Consider the following 24,394-nt stretch of genomic DNA (forward strand, 5'->3'; position numbering starts at 1 on the left):
CACACACACACACACACACACACACACACACACACACACACACACACGAGTCGGGGCCCAGCCAGAGATTTAAGGCCGGGCGGCGGCGGTGAGGGCGGGTTGACTGCAGCCGACTTACATTCTCGTGCTTCATGTGTTTGAGCAGTCGCAGCTCTCTGTAGGTTCTCTTTGCGTGGATGATGGACTGGAAGGGTCTGGACAACTTCTTCACTGCAATCTTCAGGCATGTCTTCATGTCATACACCGAACTGAAAGACAGTGTTTGAAACCAGTTAGACCTTGGTTGTAAAAAGTAAAAGCATTCAGGCTAATAATAATAATCATATCAAAAACATAAACACTTCCCTTTATTTAATCGAGAATGACACGTTTCACTGGACTGCTTAGGCGGCCTTAACCCAGTAAACAAAGCAAACAATTGCATAACTCTTGGTTCAGGTTCGCTTCTTATTACACTCTGGGGGAACATGACGACATTGTGTACAACAACGAATGAGTTGTCTAATTCTTTACTTTGTTTAAAGAATGGTGGGTAGGTACTAAAAAGCACAAGATGTCCAGGACCACTTGACATGTGCCATTAAAGTCTATAATTACAGCTCCATTTGTTAATGTTTTATTCTTAATTCATTCAAGAAATGAACTTCTGTCAACAACATGTCTGTTTGTTGAATCAATCCAAAGCATTATCATTACAAGAATGTTTACAGTACGTTAATAAGAACATAACAATGAGGTATTACAAATTATTTCAATAAACAGGAACAAACAAACTAAATAACTGTCAACGTTGCAAAAGCAGATTTTTTGCATATCCACGTTGACTCAGCACCTGCCCTGCCATTCTGCTGGAGCTGTTCCTGTAAGTGTGCATGGCTGTGTTTGTTTTAGTCCTCATTCATTATCTTACTCATTTCATTGTAACGATCATCCCCATTGTCACTGTGGAGGCAGTGTGAAAGAAAAAAGAAGAAGAGAAACAGGTGTGGCCAAAAGAACATCGACAACAGAAGTGTAACATGAAGCTGAGAGGGGAATGTGCTCTCTATTGATGCAAATTGAGCAATAAGCAAAGGGCTGTTACTAAAATCTGCACAATATGTTCCGAGATGGAACCAGTAAAAATCAACACACTTGTCCACAGAGAGAGAGACAGACAGACAAACAGACAGAGAGACTGACATTGTGAGGGTGGTAGAAAGAGAGGCAGATGGGCTTTGCCTTCCTAAGAAGCGTGACATTGCTGTATTTCCTGTGTGAGGGAACACAACCCACTTACAATAAACCACATTCCTTCCAGGTCAATCACTTCAGCTGCATCACAAATGGATGATTTCAAAATAACGCAAAAGAAAGAAATCTGTGCTCAGTGCGCCAAAAAGTATTGTTTCCTCTCCTTGTGGTTCCGACCATGTGGGCGGGGGAATGTACACGGGTGTTTTTCATCAAAATGCTTTTCCAAACGACAGAATAAACCCAAATCCAGCGGACCTGCAGTGATTGGTTGAAACTCATAATAGTGCAAGCCACTAAAACTACCTGAGCTACTGACCCAGTATCAGCTGCACTGTGGCCCTTTCAGTTCAGAGTTTGAGGCCATGTTAACACTCCGTGTTACGGGGGAGGAGATGAGAGTCATTTCCCTTGAACAAATTGCACAAACTGGTGATTTGAACCGTCGACCTTTCCCTGCACATGACTGGGAAGATTAAAAATAAGTCTGCCTTGGTGCACAAAGTTATGGTCCAGATTGCCACACGTCCATAATGATAACGTTGAGATAAGTTTTTGCCAGTAAGTCGGAGATAATCTCCCACACCCACTGTACTCTATGTTCCCGGCTTGCAGAAGAACTGGTATACGTGTCACTTGTGAGGTAAAACCCATACTTGGTAAACACACAGTATACCAAACGCTAAATGATAAAACAAAAAGACACGCGCACAAAAGAAACTGATGCTGATCTGCAGGACAAACAAAACCGGTCTATGCATACACCATCCAATTAGTCTGTAATAAATGGAAGTGCAATAACAAATCACCATAAAAAAATGTGGGCTGTAAAAGGAGCAGCCTCATGAGACCGGGATCACACGGAAGGAGCGATCGTCAGCGGTGCGTTGTGGACCAACAGACGACAGAGTGAGCAGACGGGCAAATGTGCACTTTAAGTGACTTGAGGAAATGTCTGTAGTAAGTGCCATCAACTCACTTTACTTCAGAAATTAGATTCACAGGAGATTTGAGAGACAGAAGGATAAAGGCTTTCACAACATTTCTCCCCCGTGGCGGGAAGAAAAACAAACCTCCACAACAGTCGGCGTAACAAAAATGCATTTCTTGCGCAGCTTAAATTAACCTGTGTATTCATGGCGTTTCTCTCAGGCGTGTATGCATACGATTGCTTATCAGAGTCTTGACATGTGGGTGCACTCTTGCTGACAAACATGGCTGGCACTAGAACATCTTGGCGCACGCACGTTAAGAGCCTCATGGCTTCATTTTGAGTGATTATAATTAACTGAAGTGTTACGGGAAGCACAGACAGTTCAACACTACAACATGCTGTGTATTTCATCGAGGATGTTATATGTCATCTGTACAATTACAAGCATCTTGAAACACATTTCTGTGAGGAATACTTTCAGCATTAAATCTGATGTCAAAGGCAGCAGCATCACGTCAGGAGCACATGATCCCACACGTTTAAGACCAGCACCACAGGGAGAGAACAGCACATTCAAATGATCAACACAGTAGTGAGATTAATAAAAAAAAAGACACCCCGCTTCACAAGCATTTAACTTCTGAGACACATCATCCATACAACATTTAAACAGGAACGCCTAACACCATGAGTTGGCATAACAGTCAAATGCGTACTTCCCCACACAAGAACACCAGACAATGTATGCAATATGTCCTTACAAATCCTCTCAGTCCTCATGGAAAGTACACCATCAGGTATACAGTATATGGGCCTGTGGTTATTAAGAATAGTTTTAATTGGTTTATGGTTATGACAGGAACTAACAAGCGTGAGATGGCAGTCAGGTAGAACATCGTGGACTCAAAGGCCACATATCAAGATGGCAGAAGGGGAACACGTTTTTAAATCGAGCATATTTTTAAATCATCAGATCTCATTATAATGATGCACCTTAATCTTCAACAGTAAGCGCTTTGTTATGCGCATTATGACCCAAGGCACAGAAATGCTTCCACTATAACTCGACTTCACCTGTTCCACTCGCACGGTATTATAAAAAGGGGTAAACGGGTTTCAATGCAGCAATAACGTCAGTATTTACAGCTTTAATTTAATAATCACACTCATTTTCCAATCTTCTCTGCTAACAGTGCTACTGATGAAAGCAAACCTTAATACTTAATGAAGAAATGAGTCTCCTAGTGTATCCACCTCACGTGTTTTTTTGTGGAATTTGTAGAACTCAGATGCAAAAAGTTGTAACTTTTTGCATCTCAGCACCCAATGGTGTCTGCATGCCAAGATATGTTGGGGCTCTAAAGCCTGATCCATCATTTTATACCAAAATTAATGGTTTTACTCTTCTGACATCACAGTAATTCAGTCATGAGTCTCACATGACTGAATGGAGTTATTTAAATTGCTGGTCTTAAGTGTAAGCCTCCTGTTTGTTTGGAAAGCTGACAAGTCAGTGCACGCATCTCTGTGGTCAAAACCAAGCGTGTCAGCCAAACTCGCCACAATTTGCACCTTCTCGCCAAATTGGCTTCATCATAGGGCTGCGCAACACAGCAACATCATATTGGTTTCATGATACGAGACTAAATATGAGCTGAGGTTTTGGATATCGTGGTAGATATGAGTGGAAGACATTTAAGGACGCAGAGGAAATAAGCAAAGCACAGTCTTTTCTTTTTAACCAGAGGGCCTTGAGCTGGGCCTGTGCACAGAAACCTTTTTGTTCCATAAAATAAGCAAATCAGTAGCAGTTTAAATGTTAATGTGTTTTGAGAATGAGGGAACATCCAAAGAGCAGTTATATGAATGTCTGAAGGAGAGCAGGAAAACGTAAGAGCTTCTACACAACTTCCACGTTCTGATGAGCAATAACTGCGTTTGATGATTTCTGAAAACGCTCTGTTGTAGAGACATGATGTGAATATTTCCAACGAATCTTTTACTGGACTGTCTGTGCATATGCCATTAGTTAAAGGCTGGGAAATGACTGTTATGATTACATCAAAACCAAAAAGACTTAGCTATCGTTTTATTTTTAGCCATGATTCATTCCCCTGCACCGAGCTAAAAATGAGCAATTGATTTAATATGCACATATGTCCCGTGAGCCTCTGAGTACATGGCTTGTTTTTTTGCTTTTCTTCTCAGCTGAGAAACTTCGACCGGACAACACGAGGCACTCAACACACTGTCCATATTGTAATCCCAGCCAGCAGCATTCACTGCGAGCACTTTCTTACCACACTAGCCCTGGATCCCCTCCAAGTCTGACATTTAGAAAACAGAACAAAGGTCAGAAACAAGGAGAAAGTGGTTGTGTTGTTTTCTTAGAAGACTTGGTGAAAATGATTTACGACCCCCACTTAGTACATGCTTTCAATATTTAAAAGTTGGGGAGAATTCAAGCCTAGAGCCGGAGGAACGTCATGGCAGCAACAACAAAGACTAGTCCGGCTGACCAACAGCCGGGGCATGCTGGAGTAGGTGCTGTGAGGTTATTTATACATTTCAGATACCTTCTAAAAGGATTTTAAGGACACCCTGCTGTTTGGATCACTCTGCCTGCTTAATTGATTCTGAGTTATAGTATTCAAAAGACTTTGTGATCACAGGATGTTTCCAAGCTGACAACTCCTTGCCCTGGTTTTGGATCTAGTCAAATACAGAAGAAAACAATGAGGAATTTCCTCAAATGCGGCTACAATGGAGCTGCAGCAGGTGACACAGAGGATGGGAATATTTGGGAACCCTACGATTTAATTACGTAGTTAAGCCAACTGGTCATGATGAGGGTCACTTTCTGTCTGGAAGCTTAAGTCTTTTGTCTGTAGAACAATAATGAAATGAACATGTCATTTACTGACCAACATCACTGGTTAAATGTTTTTCCTCTAATTCAGGGGTATTCAATTAAAATTTCAAAAAGGTCCAGATTGAGAAAATGTCCTCGGCAAAGGTCCGAACATTACAATAATATCTAACTTGCGCTATTTATATATATTCAAGAAGCCTAGTGGTAGTAACAACGTCTCTGTGTAGTCAACAACTGTCAAATCAAATAAAGAAAGTACACATCAATTATATTTTAACAATTATTATTCTGACTTTTCAAATTTAACTGGATGGATTATAAATAATACATAGAAATACATAAATAAATATTCTTCTCATTTCAAGTACAATAAGGGCTGGATTAAAGAATAACTGACATAACAGAAAGCTTTTGAAGAATGTGCATCTTAAAATAAAGTAATTCATTTTAGAAAAATTTATTTCACTGAATTGTCCTGCAGCTTTAAATTCAGTTCATTCAGGTGTGAAGTGATGTCAATAAAAAAGACACTATTATATTTTTGTAATTTAAAAAGAAATGTTTCTGCATGGACTTTATGTGTGGTTATTAAACCACTTGTTTCAGCTCTATTCTCTCTGTTTACATCATTGTTGGTCAGTGAATTCATGCGTTAGGATTCTGATCATATTGGACTCTCAGGTTTATTTTCTGTGTCTTCATTTAGATGTGAGAGGATACATTTATGCAAAAGAGTTGTGCTTTGTCTCGTAGTGTCGCTTCATTTACCGCTTTTAATAATCGTCACGGTCTCTAAACATGTGAGACACAGTGGTTTTAAACTGTCCGTGTGAAGAATTAACCTATAAGAGTCTGTTCATTCTTGGTTAAAGACTCTGGTCTCTTTGACCACTTTTCTCTTTTTGGAGAACGTCATGTGAAATAACTTCTCTGACTCACGTATTATTCTCCTGCTCTTCTTCTCTTTCCTCGTCTCTCCCCCGGTGTGTGTACATATCACTCGATTCAGGAAACTTGGCTGAGCTGCATCACGTGATGTGATTTACGCATTGGTCGGTGTGTTTCCTGCACCGCTGAACAAGTGCTGTAAAGGCTGAAAAAGCTGCGCTGGTTAAAATAGAAGCGCCCTGTCAAAATAAAATCGCTTTTAGGTCCTGGGTCCGGATACAACGGCGTCTGGGTCCGGATCCGGACCGTGGTCCGCCAATTGCCGACCCCTGCGAGTCTAATTGTTCTAATAATATTCACTGTTAGATTATTCATAATAATGGAAAATCACACTACAAATAGAACTTATGACAAAGATAACAAGGCCTCTATGTTAAACAGCTAGTATCGACTTCTAAATTATTTGACTCAAACAAACAATGCCCCTGGGTTTGAGCTAAGGGGATTCAGACTGCTAAAAAAAAGTCAGCTTTGATCATTACGAGAGGGAGAATCCCCACAGCTAGCTCGAATATATCTACACAACACCTCTTGCATGTTCAAATCATTTGTTTTGCTCACATTCCGTCCTCCCCTGCGCAAAAATCTGATTCGAAAAAGCGAACTATTTTGTCGTAAAAACACTGTGTGCTCTTGGGCTGAGTTCTGTTAACTTAACTGTATCAACAACTTACAAAAACTCGACTTTTGGCATTTGTGAATTGTTCTCGGTAATAATCAGGATTCTTATGCGAATCCATTATTTCCCCCACCCCTATCACTACGTTACTAATCAAAGAGAATTGAATGGGAACATGAACACGCCGTTTTTTTCATTATCAGCACTCTTTTGGTCATGATAGAGGTGGATGTTGTTTATACACATCATAGCCTCACATAGATTTCTGTGATGACACACTATTCATGCCTTGCATGTACATTAACAGATGTTTGTTGTGGGTACAATACAATGGGGTCATGGTTAACCCTCCATTCACTACTAATAACTGCAAAAAACACACATTCACATCACTCCAAAGTTGAAGATACATTACAGCATGACCTCATCTACGACTTTGTGATGACTAAAAGGCGTCACAACTGAGGCCACTACCTAACCTCGGGACAGTGAGTCATGGGTGTACCACAACGGGGGGAGAAAAAAGGGGGTGACATCATTCTAGAGTCATCGTCGTCGTCGAATGGGCTTCTGTAGAAAGCTCTCACTGTGCACGAGGGGGGCCTACTTTCCGAAAACCACGTGACCTGCTGGTACTCTGCAGGCTGCACCCAACTAGAAAATGCATAATGCACGCGATGTGCGGATGTGTACAGTACCAGGTTGTACATGCAGGACTACAATACTGTTGTAGTGGAAGGCGATTATTTCGCTCGGTGTTGGTTAACCCTCACTGTATCTCACGGGTAAGGCACTTCTTTTGCAGATGATGCAAGCATGGACATGCCACTGATCAGCCTTCTTTAAAAACAGAGCCTGATAAACGTTTAAAGAGCAGTCAGTCTGCATGTTTAACACCGGGGATCTAGTGCAACTTGATCCCGGAGCTGTCCGGGAGCTTACTGGATATTAGCGGTAACGTTACATACATGTGTTTACCGGACAAGTGTGAGCAGGACTGAAAAAAAAAAAAAAAAAAAAAAAAAAAAAGGGTGCACAACACAAATACAATCCCCACCCGCTGAAAAAATACGAACCACCCCGAAGCATGCACGATGTCTAGACGGTTGACAACAGCCGGAGTAAAACAATGTAAACAAAAGGCACCACTGATATTTCCCCTTCCTTCCACTGCTACCCTTCACTGGTTGACAAGCAGCCCGTGTGGAGGTACCTCTGACGGGCCTCTGTGGGTGGTGGGAACCCGTTCGGCCGTTGTGCAACCGTGCTGTGTGCTCACGATGGTACTCTCTGCAACAACTGCTTACCATACGGATCCGTAAGCACCGGAGCCGACGGGAGATAAGTTCTGGTAGCGCTCCGGGACCTCCCACACGGTTTTGTTGAGCTCCTGGCGGTAGAAAGTGGGTCTCTCCTTCTGCGACATTCGTGCGGATTTAAGAGCCGCGTATAGCGACAAAACAAGCCAGCGGAAACTTCTGCCCTCTCTCCTCTCCACCCCGTGTGGCACGACGTGGAGTGGTGCTGCTCCCTAAGAAACTAACAACTGAGACGGTGCTCAATCGCACAAAACTTCAGCCGCCCAGTCGTGCAAATTCGGTGCAGTTGTGCAGAAAAAAAAAAATCCCCACCTCTCCGTGTACGTCGGGGCGCTTGGAGACAACTTCCTCTACAAAAACGCGCTCGGGTCAGGAAGCAGCCTGGACTAGCTTTCGCTGAATTTTTCGCACTGTTCTCTTGCTTTGCTGGGCTCGCGGAAAACGTGACCGCGCACGTCCCTTCGTCGGTGAACGCTCCCGTCAATAATTATCTTCTCGCGAGAACTGGGTCGTCTTGAAGAGATCGACAACCAGGGGATACCCCCAAATCCCGCTTCAACTGATATCATGAGTGGGAGTCTCCCTGTCAGTCAGTTAACAGTTTTACCCGTTTAAACGTATCTCAGATAAAATGACGTAATCTAATACAATCTCAAAAGTGTTTAGAGAAAGATATCTGACTCATGACTGAACACTGCAGCATTTTCATATAGAAATTATAATTATGATTTTTTTTAATACAGATCAACCACTGAGACCCAAAATAAAAATATCTCTCTCTATATATAACATATTAATTGATTGCACAACTACCAGTATTCATCAAATTATTATGACAAACACCTTAATGGCAAAGTGCCATCAGTTGTTTTTATTAACTGCAAAAGTAGTTGAATGTGTAATCAAAGTGTGGCAGGCCACTGCGAGTTGATGACAAGGGAAGGTCCAACAGCTGATTAGACAATTTGTAAAACTACATCATTAAGGACAAAGGATAGTTACAAATAGGCCTTTTTTTATGGGGAAAAAGTGATATGTCCATAGAAATATTCAATTAATTATGGCTGAGTTCCATTTGGCGGCATTGGTTTTAAGGTCCTGGTACTGTGCTTACTGGGACAGAGCTATTGTTTACAGTATGTCATAAATGACACCTGTGCTTTTTCTTATGTGATGAGTCAAAATGTCTGCTGCAAAAAAGGTCTATATACCCTATACAATGACATATAAAGTACCAGTCCAAAGCAGTGGAGTACAGTGTACAGTAAGTTAAATCATAAATTATGAAAACATGGCACAGTTATAAATCTGCTGGGAACAGGTGTCGTGAAAACGAAAGCATTTGTGGTCAAGGCACTAGAAAATAACTTGAACTGACATTTGGTCTGTTTGCAAAAAGTATGTGGGAGAATGAAAAAAAAGGTGTAAGAACGTTGTATGGCCTAATGGGACCAAAATAATATTTTTGACTTTTGCATGCTGTGTTTGGTGGAAGTTCAACATGGCACATTAGCAGACATACAGTATATATAACCTTATGCTGTGAACTTTCTATGTGCACATAGATGGCTTTAAAAACTACATTAGGAATGAATGACTCAGTCCTAATGTGACTCGACAGAGCATGAATGGGGTTAAAAACAAAGCAGGCCAAAAACGAAGTGCAAATCTGATGCAGATCTACCCACATGCACTGTATATGATAGAGGCTGTAACTGCTGTCAAAGCTGTATCAACTAAATATTACATTTATGAAGGTGAATATGAATACATTAAAATATTTCAGATTTGTACTTCTTTTGAATTGATTTGGAGGATTGTTTCCCTTTTTGTTAAAAAAAAAAACAATGCAATTGCACCCAATGTGATTCAAATCAAATCAATAAAACATGAAAAACCTCAAAAGGGACTGGTGCAATACATTGAATAAGCAATGAATGCCACTGGAGACTTGACATTTGTTTTTTTTAAAGACCACAAACAGAAATTGTCTGAATAATGTTTTATTCAAAATTGCATTGCATCTCTTCTCAGAACAATTTATTCCTTTAAAAATGTAAAATAAAGTGGCAGAATTAAACTCTGAATAACGGCATGTAATTAAGATGGGATAAGAAGCACCACCACTATTTGGCATCGCATTTAAATGTTTAGGCGAGTCGGATATAGATAGCCAACTTTCACAATATGTTGAGATAAGCTTCTTTCAAAGTTATTCTTCTCTCTGCGATACTCTACAGTTGCAGTACACGTTGTCTCCCACGTGTCTTACAATTCACCTTTTTTGTGACATTTAAAACATGTTATAGAATTAGATGTCAAAGTAAATACAACATACAGCTGTGCAACATCTGTATTTCAAACCTAAAACAAAGCTTAAAGGAGCTATATACCACATTCATAACGTAAATAGAGCGGAGCAATGCATCCTGGGCAGAGAATGTAGTCACACTCCACGTTTGTGTTGTAATCGGAGCTTCTTTGTTCTTCGTTTTGGTAGCTGGGCCGGCCGCGTGTGCATGTTAGAGCATGTGGGTCCGGCTAGTCCTTAAAACTGTCAGTCCTCCCCGTTTCTTCCTCTGCCTCCCTTTGTGTTCATGTCCCACTGCTCTTCACTGTGCACTACCCAGGCTGGGCGTGCATGGGAGAGCCGTCTTCATACGGTGGTTAACACCGACTTTGCTGTCCCAACCCAGTGACGTCGTTCTCACGGAAGCTAGGTCGCCCTCGGTGAGTGTCAGCACCGTTGCCATTGTTAGCGCTGTTAACACAGCTAGCACTGCTAGCCACCGCCATGTCGGCTCTACCACTTCCATGATTTGCTTGCGATGTCAGAGGTGAGAGCCGCGTGCAGGCGATCCCGGCCCAGACTCTGAATTTTGCATATAGCTCCTTTAAGAGATGTCAAACAGCACTGTTGAGAAAAGGTAAGAGTCTTTACATCTTTATATATTAGCTTTGTTTATCTTCCCCTACACCCTTGACACAAGAAGTGATACAGAAAGGAAAACAAAAAAAGCATAGCTGGGAGCAAGCAGAATTGATCATTTTTAGTTTGATCACACGTAACCCCTGGCAAATCTCTACCGGTCATATCTTTTTCCAAATATACATAGCTCAGCTAATTTTAGGTTGTGTACAGGTATACGGTATAATGCACACACTGCCCTTCAATGTTCTGCATCCTTCAATATAAATATGTATGGGGTGTGGATGGAGACAACAAACAGCGTTACCCTACAACAGAATGATCCCATGTGACCCAACCGACCATCTCCTCTGTAATAACTGCGGAGAAGATGCCGGATGCCCTTAATATCTGTAGTGCATACAAATGATCAAGGGAAGAGTGATGTACCCAATCACCAAAGGGGGGCAGCACTGCACTGGCTAGTCTTTCTCGGAGCTCTACAGGGCCAATGGGGTTTCATTGGTCAGGTAATCCAAGAGGTCCCCCCCTCCCCCCCCACAACAAGGATTAGCACATGACCACGATGATGAGTCCATCCCTAGCCTGCACCCGTCCAGTGTCCTTTCCAGCCCAACCCAACTATCATTTTAAGAAGACAACGTAGAAAGCCATGGCCAAACAGGAAATTGCCACGGCAATGTGAAGCCGTGTCCCAATCACCGCAGCTGAGAAGAGAGATGGAGGATAACGAGGGTGAGTGAGGAAAGTTGCTGGTCAAACACAAACTTACAGAACAAGGAGAATATTGTTTATCAGTGAAGTGAGTGTTACATCACAGTGTGGTCTGTAAATATTTGGGCAGGGCCACTTTTTCTGTTGTTTTGACTATATACACGACAGAACAACACATTTTAAATGAAACAATGACTGAGACTTAAGTTCTGACTTTAAGCTTTAAGGGTTTTTATTTCTACATACATCTGCCTTTTTTTCCACATTGGACATTGTTGCTTCTTTTAGCTTGTAGACCACAGGTGGAACTAACATTAAAAAAGGTTTGGTTCCATTATGGCAAAGACTATTGACATGTCTCCCCATTTCAGATTTAAAGTTGATGAAACCACTTGTTAAAGAAAGACTTCTCAAGTTGTGTATAGAAATCACAGCGGTGTGTTGAAAATATCTACCTTTGTAGAAGACGCCCCACACTCCTTTCTTCTCCGACAGCAGCCAGCTGTTGAGGCGAGGCACCTTCTTGAGGTATGCACAAGTGCAGACGAACAGCAGCCCAAAAACCAGGATGCCATCGAGAGAGTACACTGAGGACGGAGGGGAAGATACTATCACACAGTCTGCCTTACCTGCCAGGCAGCTTGAGCGCATTACTCATTCAGCTTACTTCCGCAGTACAAAAACAAGTTTTCATGCAATTTACACAGTTGTCAGTTGCTTCCATGATGTGTATGTTTTCTTGCATTCATAGATTGTTGTTGTGGTCTAACGTTAGCTATCTGGATCTTAGCATTAGCCACTGATACACTAAAGCTAGTTAGCACGAAACCGTGGAACGTCAGCCTGAAAAACACGCTGTTACCCACATTAATGGTTTGAAGAAACGTTTCACTAAGAATGGAAAAACTGAAATAAATCTGCAACTGTAACAAACGAGTGGTATGTTACAATTCGTACAGAGGGCCACGTCTGCAGCTAATCTAACGTTAGCTTCCTCGTTAGCCGAACTTGTCCATGTCCTGTTCTGCTGCTGACACTTCTAAGCTTGTTGAATAACACAACACACTTACCATTTGTCATGTTCGCAGTTTGCTTTTTGACAACGTATAGTGACTGTTTCCTAGATTAGCAGTCCATCATGTGGCATAAAGTGGAGATGCAGCGGTCTACTTCGCTTCGCAGTCACTCGGTTGACATTTCCGGTTTCAGTGCTTTACAATTTTCTCTCTTGTGCTTTATGTTTCTAGCATTACTGCCATCTTCTGGACTTTATGAGTTACAGCTCCATGTAGTCTATAAGGCCCATATGTCTCATGGTCACCATCTACAACGAGACAATTTAAATTCTGCAGTTGTTTGGAGAATGTGTTGCCAAAAAAAGGTACAAGGCTGGACACAAATAGACATACTGCACATGAAAAGGCAGAAAAAGCACACTGAACTCTTCAGCTCTGAACCTGGACACACCTTGTGCGGTACAGAGGGACAGATAAGGATTAAATTGAGCTTCCGCCCACAATACAATGAGCTGACACTGCTGAACAGTCACCTCCACCCCATTCCCAGAGGTCCACCATGGAGCAAATTGTGCTGACAGTCATCAGCCATTCCAGAGTGCTCTCTGTCCAAATAAGCTCAGTCTCAGCCAGTCAAGAGGGTTCTGAACCAGGGTACTTGCACTGCCTGTAAGACCCACTCAAACCCATATAGTGCCTGTACAATTTAAATTTATAAAATATAGAAACAGTTTATCTGTTATACTGTGCATGTGCTCCTTTCTACCACCGTTGTTTCAACAATTGTTTCTATAATCATATGATACTTGCATGTACAAATGCATAAGCATACACTTTGTCACACTGAGTTACTGTAATGCATATGTAATGCCTAAACCTATTTATTGTAATTATATTTTTTGCACCAATTTTTTTTTAAACTTGTTTATTAATGTGCATATTTTGCATCACAGCTTCTATTTGGAACATCCTCTTGTTATTATCTGTATATACTATATCCATACTTCTCTATTTAATATGTTGTGGCAGAACATTGAAAATGTCAGTATTTGTCTTTATCTTTACCCCAGCACACAGGTAGGACTGGTTTTATCATTATTTCCACAGTATAGTAATATTTGTTTTCATCATAACCTGAGAGGGAAAACATCGGCTATTTGCATATTTGAGTTTGGCAGTGTTTGTTCTGGGCTCAGGTTTTCAAATAAAAAATACTCGATAAAGCTGGAATTAAGATAATTTCCCAAACTGGAAGCTCAGAGTACAATACATCCTTTGTATGTAAGGCTGAATATAGTCACAAACCATGTTGCCTTTATTTTTGCACAATTTCTTGCTGTAGATAAGAGTTAGTAGAGTCACTATTCTCCTCCTCCATTTGATCCATTAAACACATCAAATATAGCCCTATTATTTTTGAAAATATCTTTCATTGGTCATACCTTAAAATGCAATGCACAACTCCCTCCAGCAAAACACTACTGTGATCTTGCAGTGATTACTTTTCTTCTTTGTGTGGATGTGTGCGTGTCTAGATGTGTTGATTCCTGTTTGACGAAGAGTTAAATTTGATATAGTTACAATTGCTGATGGATGGGTGGCAGAACAGTCGGTGTGGATTTGCATCTTGCATTTGCATCCAGCATTTGCATTATTTCAGTTTTCAAAAGGCATTTTGCAAATGCAATTTACTTGCTTGCCTGCTGTTCTTCATTCAGGTATCATTAAAAATGGGTCTTCAAAATAGAAGAGGTAAGATGAAATCAAACAACAGTCATTTTAGCCCTTCACTTTAAACGTCACTCGTATGATAACACATTTAACTTCAAAATATCAAAAAAAGATTATTTACATTTAGCTACCAACAGAAGAACTTCCAATATTGTCCGTACAGGAGTGCCCTTGATAAAACACTGTGCGTGCTGGCTTGTATTTATGTGTAACAAATAGACATCACTGCTGGATGGTCCCACCTCGCCAGGTGAGGAGGGTGGCGACCTCATCCAACACAGGAAGCTGCCAAATCCTGTCCTGTTTTCTCACCAACACAGAGTCCTTCACCAACAGCTGCTATTCTGCCTCAGAAGGTGAGAAAACACCGAGCTCTGTACCCGCTGTCAATCCTGTCACATATGTATAGGCAGCAGTTGTCACAGAATATTTACCGGAGAGTTTTATACGTCGAATCAATGTTTATGAGAAGGATTCATTTTTCCACGCGACATTTTTCAGGACCTGTGAGTAATAAAGACAGATTGTGGCTTCTTTCAGAGAGCAGTTATCCAGATCAGCATTATATTTGTCTCTTTCCTCAGACAGAGAATCCTCTTAGGCTTCCTCTGTCCAGCTGACTGGTGTTGTGGGATAAGCAACATGTTTAGGTGGTGTTTAACACCGATCAGTGAAAAGTACACCTTTGACCGGGATCACTGCTAATCTCTCATCAGGGGGCCAGTGCTCTCACTCTCTTGTGTCAGATGAAATGAAAATAATGTAGATCACTACAAAATCAACAGAATTTAGTTTTTGGTTCTTGATGCAGTAAAAAAAAAAAAAAAAAAATTATCATTAAGCTTCATTGAGAAGTATACACCCACCTACTCTGTATCTTTGTTCTTAAAACGTTTTATGGTATATTTTGGGTCGCCTATATCTCCATTTAGTGATCCATCTTGTTATCAGTATGTTTATCCTATATCTCCATTTAGTGATCCATCTTGTTATCAGTATGTTTATCCTATATCTCCATTTAGTGATCCATCTTATCAGTATTTTTATCCTATATCTCCATTTAGTGATCCATCTTGTTATCAGTATGTTTATCCTATATCTCCATTTAGTGATCCTTCTTATCAGTATGTTTATCCTATATCTCCATCTAGTGATCCATCTTGTTATCAGTATTTTTATCCATGTGTCATCAGAGGTCCATTGCCCAGAAAAAAGCCAGAGCTGCAGCGTGTGATGGAACACAGACAGAGCAAGCTGGCTCTCTGTCCTCCCTCCGACATGGAGGTAAAGCTATGTGCACGGACGGAAAACCACGCAGCCGGGGGAGTATACAAGATTTGTAATAATCAAATTGCTTTTGGGCATGTGTGGGCAAGCCTGTAGATATTGGCAAATATATAATCTTATTAAGGAGGATGACCAAACAGATGTTTTTTTCCTGTCTTGCAGTACGAGCTGGAGAAGAAAAGAAGTGAGAGCCTACAAAATATACCAGTTTGTTCATGTGAGAGGAACCCTGAAACGTACCCAAACCTTTTCCTAGTGACGGCCAGAGCTAACGGACAAATAAAGATGGTTAACGTGGAGTCCAGACAAGTGCCTGCTGTATGTTAAAAAGACCATTGATTGACAAATACATTTATTTCAGATTGAAATAATCAAAATTAATTTCATTGAGACGTGCTTAATGTTTAAGTGCAAATGGATCGTGGGAATTCAGATGGCAGTTTAAAGATATTAAGCTCAAAAGTGTTTTTTTTTACATTAGAATTATAGATAAAATGGCATAGAGTTAGGTTATGGTATTTTTGTAATATTGTTTAGAAAACATTTCATCAAGTCCTCTTAGTAGCTATTCTGCCTTTTGTAGAGAATCTTACAACTTATATGCTGCGACATATACTTTCAAAAAAATGAATATATAAGAATAAAAGTGACAAGAATACATTTATTTTTTTAATAAAACATCAAGGGAGGCTGACCATGTACGTAAAAACAAACACTGAAACTTAAGTGATATTGAATCACAATCTGCTGACAACAGTGAGAAAAAAGTCATGTCATAATTGACAAAAACATTAACAGCCGTCATGTAAACGAGCTTGGACGCAGCCTGTTTTCCAGCATTGTCAGCTGTTGGTGCTCCAACACATCGCACCCTTTAATCAACGCTGTACACATTTCACAAGTTTCGGGACACAGCTACTGACATCACAGGGTAAGTTCAGGTTAGAGAGCTTAACATCAGCCAAAACAAAACTATGAATTCACAGAACAATGATTTACGCACTTTAAAACTGTAGTTCTTGTTTTTAAAAAAAAGTGACCAAGTGCCAGCTGGTAGTCCATATCAAGTTTCTCAATCTGAATCAAACATTTACAAGTAACTTGACATTTCCACACAGTAAATGTATCGACCTAACCATTAAATTAAATGTAAATCTCCTCATAAAGGCTCCAGTATAAGGAATAAGAAGGCCTGCTGAATTAAACACATTCAACCTTTTTCTCTTACACATTCTTTCCACCTCCAAACACATGAAACCTTGTAGTACCATTGACCGTAAACAAAAGTTTTACATTTAAAAAGTCAACATTTTTTTCGCCCTTTCATTCTGTGAATTACACATTATTCCACCCCGACACATGTATAAATACAAATCCAACTCACAAGCAGCAGCCACTGTGCTTGTGTCCCAACTCAACACAAGTGTGTTTTTGTTTGATGCAGAATAAATTAACAATAAATTAAAAAAATAGCAATAAAAATAGCTTTTTCACAAATAAATGTAGACATCATGGCAGGGTAAGATTCTCCCGTGCTTTCCCTGTACTATACTGAAATAACCTTAAAACATATCCCATAGTGTTAGAAAATATTTAGCAAGATGTACAGCAGAAGAAGCACAGACAGACAAGGCCGAAGGAGCTTACTGGCCGAAAAATGACAAGGCTGAAGTTGGCTTCTTGTTTGAGAGTTGAGAGGTAATACTTTTCAATCCCATTGTTACACCACTTAAAGTAAAGGCTTTAATGTTGTATAAAACTTCATTCTACTGGCGAAAACAGAGAAAAAGTGGGATGTCATCACTTTTACTCCATCAAGACCACATTAAACCAGGTCGTCACACCTGTGCTAGATTAAAATGGAGACTGTACAAAAACTACAATAACCTATAATTGTCTACCCACTGTAAATTAACCTAAAAACGCTTAAGATTGTTTAAAACACAATTTCAAATTGGGGAAATAAAAAAATGAAAAAAACGAGGCCTACGTGACGAAAAAGCAGTGAAATTTGCCATTTTTGTGTTCTTGCAATAAGAAAAAAGGTTCTCCGAATCTGAAAAGGGCTTTTTATCGACATTAAATCATTGACTTTGTTGCCTGGAACTTGTTACATAACTTTAAAATGGTGTAACACTGAAGAATTGGTGGAAAAACATGATCCCTTCATTTTTTCCTTACGATACAAATTGGAAGCTAACTTCAGGTCATTGTAAAAAAAGAGGAATTAAGGAATGCCATCCTTCCTCTGGCAGCACTGTGAGGGTGGCACACTCCAGTCATACATATAGGACAGTCGCAGCTTGACCTCCTCCTTGCAGAGCCTGCCGTCACGCTGCAGAGTCTGGTGTTTTTCCAACATGTCCTCCAGACTCTGCTTGTGTGTCACCAGGTATTTGTTGTTGCAACCACGCGATTTATACTCCGTGTCAAAGCGTGGGTCATGTGTCCGCCGGACATCCACTGGTGCCAGCCAGGCGCCCAGCGACACATCCTCACTCTGCCACGTCTTGAAGTAGCCCGCGGTAAGATGCACGTAACGTACCAGGTCGGCCGAGAGGATGTAGCCGCCGCCCAGCGCATAGGGCAGGTAGTAGTCACAAAGCTCCCAAGAGCTCTCCCGCCACTTCCCAGCAGTTTTCACTCGCCCTCTCCCTGAGAAGAAGCCCCAGTAGAACCGGTTGGGCTCTTTCCCCTTCAGCTCCTCCTTAAGGAGGTCCAAACGAGCAAACGTGTCATCATCGGCTTTCAGGACAAACTTGAACTCCACATTCTGGTCCAGCCAGGAGTACATGTGCAGCAGCTTGAGCGTTAAGTTCTCGTAAGAATCCCGCAAGTCGGGCAGTAAGAGCAGGTCCTTGTGCCGCCCTTGCTCTGTGTTGAGGTTCTGAAGGTCCTCACTGGGTAGCGCTTGAGTTCCCACCACAAACATAGCCAGAACATCAGAGTCCCGCTTGGCCAGCCAGGTGCTGCGGATAATGCTCCTCCGCTCGGTGTACTTAGGTCCGGTTGTGATGAGGACCACCAGGAATGCTGACAAGTCTTTGGACGTGGAGGGGGGATCATGCTGCTCTGGACGGGATGGCAAAGCATTGGCACGAGGTGCTAGGCCTGGAGGATCCTGGTGGGCCTGTTTCAGGGTTTCTGAGGTACACTTAGCCAAGAAGACCAGAACCACAGCGAAGCTGCACACGGTGCCGATGACCAGGGCCGTCTTGTGGCGGCACACTAATCGTAACAGATTCATGGTGCCGAGTCTGGGGTGAGAAACACAAAAGATTGGTGGCGTTATTGCAGTTCAAATTATACAAGTTAATCATCAAAACACCCAAATAAGAATGCAACCATACTTTCAACATGCATTATCAGAAAAGTGAACTGAAAAATCAAAACGCATCTTGTGTGTTTCTCATCTTATGATAAATTAACAGGACGAGGTTAAATACTTGCAAAGATAAACAAACATGTATTAGCACCAGAAAAGATGTCTAGTGTTGTGTGTAAGTTTGATTGTAGTACTACATGGCATTACCTTTGTGCGTTTTAAAGTGTGGTTACATTTGGATGAGAGGCTTTGCTTTGAATAACGACAGATGTTGAACAAGTTAGCAAAAATAGTAACGTTAGTAACCCCACATCAGCTGCACACCCGTGTCTTTGTAGCCCCATGCCTGCTAGTTGAACTGCACACTGTCAATAACGCTACGTGTCGATGTTGTAAAGCAGTGATGCATTAAAGAGGATTTGTTAGTTACCGTAGCTAATTGAAAAGTTCCTGTCCCGTGAATGATGCAGCCAGAGCGGGCCACCGATGGCAGCTTCTTCTGCAGGGCTAACGCTAGCTACCGAGATAAGACCCTCTGCGCACTTTGTGAGCTCACTCTGCTGTATGCGAACACACACGGGCTGTTCATATTGGTCTAAACATGAGATGGAAGCCAGAGAGCTTAGTAGTAGGTTTAGTGGTCAGGTAGGTTACAACAAGCAGGGTAACTCGCTCGCTTGCGTGAGTTCAACCAGCTATCCGTGTATTCATTTTTTTGTCTTTTGGTGTAAAACCAAATCAGTTCTGTGTGGCAGTGACGAACCGGAAACGGAAGTGGAGCCCCTCCGCGAGAAGGGAATTCAAATAACACAACATAAACACTTTTTTTGGGGTGTGTTTTTCTAATAACTGTTGTTATTATAAGAATATGTATTACCTACACCAGAGGAAATGGACTAACCTCAAGCCTAACTTTGCCAAGAACTGTTATGACATCACAATTACACTTACCGTTATTCAAAAAAATAATAGAGCAGTGGAAATCTTTTCTTAGTTAAATATGGCATGTGTAATGAGAAAAAAAAATTGGATTAAGGATAATGAAATGAAGGGGGAGCAGTGTGTGGACAGCTGCTGACCGGCGCATGCGCGTTATCTCAAATTGGAGCATCAAGTTTGGAAAGATAGCCTGAACAAGACCGGAAGTTGTTTTTGTTGCTTCAAAATAAAAACACTTAAGTGGCCTTTTGGAATTCTTTAACTGTAATAAATATAACTTTGGTTTTATAGGATAAAAATGTCAAATTGCTATATATATATATTTTTGCTTTAAGTATATTGAGTAATGCATCAGTGTTCTGTTTATGAATGAAAAGATCAAATTCGTTCAGGTTGCTGATGTGGGCTGATTTCCAAACACTATTAATAATGTTTCCGATATGATTACGATTATTAACAGTTATTAAAGATCTGATCTTACTATTAATCCTTCATTAACGAGTGTTCACACATTTTTGGCACTAGTTGTGGACATTAAACATCAATATGCAAATCTATCACATGTGACAGTTTAGATATTTTGACTCTTTCAACAGTATATATATACTATGTTACACAGGCGCATCTCTTATGGAAATCTAATTTAAGTAATTGCAAAAAAAGTCCCATTTTCACAGTTAATTTGTAATTCTAAGAGGGTTAGGGGGATTTTATTTTGAAATATACTAGCGGAAAATGAATGTTTCATTGCGGTCATGACGCTACCGCTTTGATTAGCTAGAAAAATAATGGCCTCATCGTAGTAAAATACCAGTATGTCGTCTATATGTAACCTAACGTTCAAGAAGTCAACCGACCGTTATCACGTAAGCTCTTTAACTTGACATATTTGAACGGAATAGCCGCGTAACATTACGTCACCTGATAAGCTCGGTGGCTAACTGACGTTAGCGTTGGGACGAGGACAGTGCAAAGCGATGACGCTCGGGAAAATCCGCCGACATCCTCGGACATGTCCGCTGCTGCTCGCCATCTTTCTGCTAATTTTGAATGTGCAGTTGGTGAATGCAGCCTCTGAATATGACCCCTACAAAACCCTGGGTGTCAGCAGGAGTGCGAGTCAAGCAGAAGTGAAAAGGGCATACAAGAACCTCGCCAAAGAATGGTGAGTGACATGACAGCAAGTCTCCTGGCGGTAGGCCAAGCACACATCTGTGACTGTATAGCAGATTAGCCCCTGTTCAGTTATAACAGTGTACATTTGACACATTGACTGGTGCTTGTTATCCCACCAAACCCATCACGAGCTGGTCTAACAGAGAGCACGTTCAACCCTGCATGACCCAGTAGTGATTCCTGATGTTCCTGCTTCTCTAGGCACCCAGACAAGAACAAGGACCCTAACGCTGAGGACATGTTCATCAAGGTGTCCAAGTCATACGAGGTGGGCGTGAATGCATCACAACACGTCATGTAACTCTATTTCACACCAGCTCCAGCTGACATGCTGTATTTATTTCTATGAGGCTCACTGAGTCTGTGTCACTTTCTGTATCATGGTCTGTCTGCAGTTGATCCAACATGAATAACACTGTCCTCTCACACACAGATTCTGTCTAACGAGGAACGAAGGTCTAACTTCGACCGCTACGGGCAGATGGAGGAAAACCAGCCCCTTGGCCAGTCACAGCATCAAGGTTTCCGCGGCTTCCACAACAGCTTTTACTTTGACGAGTCTTTTTTCCATTTCCCCAGGTACAGGCTCACATTAGTTACATGCACACATGTCCCATTGTTGCATGCTTGTGAAGGTGCTATTGGTAGAGGAGTACTTTGGGCATAAGGGAACACGCCCCTTTTTTTCTGTCACTAATTACAAGACATGTATTACTCCATAGCCTCTAAATATTTATTTCCCAGCATGCTGCTGTGTCTAGTCCAAAGTGAGTGATGTAGGTTGGGCACCTCCTTGTGTTTGCTTTTGGTTATTGATAATAATAATAATAATAATAATAAAATGACAAAACTGCTGTCACACATTTTTAGTTGCAAGCAGGTATTGTCCAATTCCTAGACTTTGGTCATGTTTTGAAAACGTTTATGCATCATACTGCTAATCAGTCACCAGAAAATGGATGACAGATTAATTGAACACCAATCATTTGCTGGAGCTTCTCAAATGTGAGGATGTAGTTCTTTTTCTCCTTTTATATACCTTTTGGATTGTTTGCCTGTCACTCAAGCAAAATAAGCAATTTAAAGACTTCAGCTTGAGCTCTGCATACCTAAGATTGGAATTTGAGTGTTAAGAAATGAAAATGATCGTTCGTTGCAGACTTATTGGACTCCTTATATTTTGATTTTGAGACTTAAAGGAGGAAAATCTTCGATTAATAAACTAAAGTAACCTCTTTGTGAAGATACATTTTTTTAGTGCACCATGATTTAGACTGAGCGAACAAATTAAAGTTAGAGAATGCTTACTCATGGTTCATGTCCTGACCGCCCTCTGTAGGCTCTGACTAAAAAAAAAAAAAATGGCTCACTGTCTGGTTTTCCAAACCCTCCTCCAGGTCCAGGGACTTTGCAGACAGCAAGTACCTGCTTCACCACGCACAGTTTAACAGCGACGTCCTCCCAGACAGCCACAAGAGGCCCTACCTCATCAAAGTGACCTCTGAGTGGTGCTTTGCCTGCATCCACATTGAGCCTGTGTGGAAGGAGACGGTGCTGCAGCTGGAGCCACTGGGTAAGTCTGCTGTCCCCCCCCCCCCCCTGCACTCTCAGGACCAGGGTTGGTTTCCCTAAAAGCATCACAACATAAGGTTGATGTTTGCTCGGCGGCAGGCCATTATAGGACGAATGTGATTCCAAGTGCTAAGATGCTCTACAAGGAGCCAGCCATTTCATTAATTATTCATGCGGGTTTATTTGTTCTTTTCGGTTCCTGAAACGGAGCGTAAAGCCAAGGGAGGAATTCAACTCGCAAGTGTCTGCCGCTGGAGATGAATTTAAAGTTGTTGAGTTAATTCTGCTAATTAAAGTTTGCCTGCCCCAGAAAAATATCCTGCATATCTATGTACCCAATGGCTTTGCTATGCTAAAGTCATCAGTCATAACCGGTGGAATTTGTGTTCAGTATGGATGGGTTTGTAGCTTTTGCCGTAAAGTAGCATTCATTTTGTTTGGAGCATAACAGACCCCTCTCAATATAATGCAGACCTGGAACTATGACCTCGATGCTAGAACATATAGCTGAAACAATACCTCAATGACTATGTGTCAAAAAATAAAGCACAGTTTGTATTGGATTACATTAGACTGTACAAGTGTAGCTATAAAAGTGGTCACTGAGTATGTATCTGGGTCTCTAGCGGGTAAATGCTCTACAATCTTTTTAACTAGGTGCTAACGTTTGCCTTTGGGTGCTGGGTTAAGTAGCTTTCCGTGTGTATAGAAAGTCGGAGCGCTTTCAATGAAAACAGCTGCCTTCTGCTGCTGGAAATGAGGTTGATTGGAGCAACCTAAGAGAGAAGCGACACCTCTCACATTTCACCCATTGTTCATATAAAAATAAACTGTCTATCTCAGAAGCCGTCTAATATAACCCCTTTTTTTTATAGAGTGTTAGAAACCAAGATAAAGTCAGCTTTGGCTTGTTTTTCTCTGTCACTGTGCTGGTACGTATACACGGGATTCTGTCAGACACTAAAAACAGATGTTTGCATCTTTTATGAACTCTAGTCAGTCCATCACGAGCTTCCAAGACTCGAGTAAAAGTCCCACTGCTTGGAGTGGTTATTTTTTAGAGACGTTGAGTGCCTCTGTTTGGTGAAAGAGACGATTCACTTTAAAATAGGATTCACATTTGTCGTGTCTATTATTATACTACTCGGTTTTAATATGAACCTACTTGAACAGCATCCAATCAGTTGTCATTTTGCTGGACTATAGGCTATACACTGCTACAGTCGCCTTCAAATAATAAATAACGAAATTGAAATGTTTTGTTCAGTGTGAGAAAACTGTGTCGGGTACAATAGCAGTCTATTTTCTGCTGTTACATCAGGTGTTGGCATTGGCATTGTGGACCTGGGTTACGAGCGTCGCCTGGCTCACCAGCTGGGAGCTCACCGCGCTCCCTCCATCATCGGGCTGGTGAACGGCAGGGTGACCTTCTTCCATCAGGCCGTGGTACGAGAGCACCTGCAGCAGTTCATTGAGGACCTGCTGCCCCAAAAACTGGTGGAGAAGGTAACCGATGTTAATATACTACTACGACGTGTGTGTGTGTCTTCAAAGGATTATAAGTCAGATCATTGGATTTTTTTTGTTTTTGTTTCTCAGCTGATTATAACAAAAGATTTTGATCTGATTTTATTATCATATACGTACAAGAGGCGCACTGTCATTTAATTCAGCAAAAATGCATTCATGAATAATAATAATAATATTTGTCATTGTTTCTCCAGATCACAGATGACAACTACCTAAGTTATCTGGATAGCTGGCAGGTGGAAAATAAGCC

At 41.2% G+C, this 24,394-nt stretch overlaps 3 protein-coding genes and 1 pseudogene across 4 annotated transcripts in view; 1 reads left to right on the forward strand and 3 right to left on the reverse strand.

The window, feature by feature from the left end:
* mapk14b (mitogen-activated protein kinase 14b) overlaps positions 1 to 8,372 on the reverse strand; it is a 20,124-nt gene extending 11,752 nt beyond the window's left edge. Inside the window, exons 1-2 of one of the 2 annotated variants that reach the window (XM_031843097.1) lie at positions 7,914 to 8,372; positions 119 to 248 (exon numbers count right to left, since the gene is read on the reverse strand). In XM_031843097.1, coding sequence (XP_031698957.1) covers positions 119 to 248; positions 7,914 to 8,032 — 249 coding nt within the window. In that variant the 5' untranslated portion in view covers positions 8,033 to 8,372. The remainder of the gene's footprint in view (positions 1 to 118; positions 249 to 7,913) is intronic. The other variant, XM_031843089.1, reaches the window with a different exon arrangement.
* Positions 8,373 to 9,912: 1,540 nt separating this feature from the next.
* On the reverse strand, positions 9,913 to 12,796 carry tmem167b (transmembrane protein 167B). The gene is made up of 3 exons (XM_031843112.1): positions 12,639 to 12,796; positions 12,024 to 12,155; positions 9,913 to 11,561 (listed from the first exon to the last, which is right to left on the reverse strand). Exons 1-3 carry the CDS (start codon positions 12,646 to 12,648, stop codon positions 11,479 to 11,481), a joined length of 225 nt encoding a protein of 74 aa, XP_031698972.1. The 5' UTR covers positions 12,649 to 12,796; the 3' UTR covers positions 9,913 to 11,478.
* A 3,462-nt stretch (positions 12,797 to 16,258) lies between these two features.
* Positions 16,259 to 19,700, reverse strand: b3galt6 (UDP-Gal:betaGal beta 1,3-galactosyltransferase polypeptide 6). Its single transcript, XM_031855357.1, has 2 exons — positions 19,358 to 19,700; positions 16,259 to 18,859 (listed from the first exon to the last, which is right to left on the reverse strand). Exon 2 carries the CDS (start codon positions 18,847 to 18,849, stop codon positions 17,830 to 17,832), a length of 1,020 nt encoding a protein of 339 aa, XP_031711217.1. The 5' UTR covers positions 18,850 to 18,859; positions 19,358 to 19,700; the 3' UTR covers positions 16,259 to 17,829.
* Positions 19,701 to 20,628: 928 nt separating this feature from the next.
* Positions 20,629 to 24,394, forward strand: part of LOC116387907 (dnaJ homolog subfamily C member 16-like) — a 4,164-nt pseudogene continuing 398 nt past the window's right edge.

Source organism: Anarrhichthys ocellatus, unplaced genomic scaffold, assembly GCF_004355925.1.
Source record: "Anarrhichthys ocellatus isolate YVR2014 unplaced genomic scaffold, GSC_Weel_1.0 scaffold1, whole genome shotgun sequence".
NCBI classification, from domain to species: Eukaryota; Metazoa; Chordata; class Actinopteri; order Perciformes; family Anarhichadidae; genus Anarrhichthys; species Anarrhichthys ocellatus.

Coding starts and splice junctions, on each gene's coding strand:
- tmem167b (XM_031843112.1), bottom strand. Junction 11,562..12,023: donor GTGGGGCGTCTTCTACAAAG/GTAGATATTTTC, acceptor CTCTCTTCTCAG/CTGCGGTGATTGGGACACGG.
- b3galt6 (XM_031855357.1), bottom strand. CDS start 18,849: ATGAATCTGTTACGATTAGTGTGCCGCCACAAGACGGCCCTGGTCATC.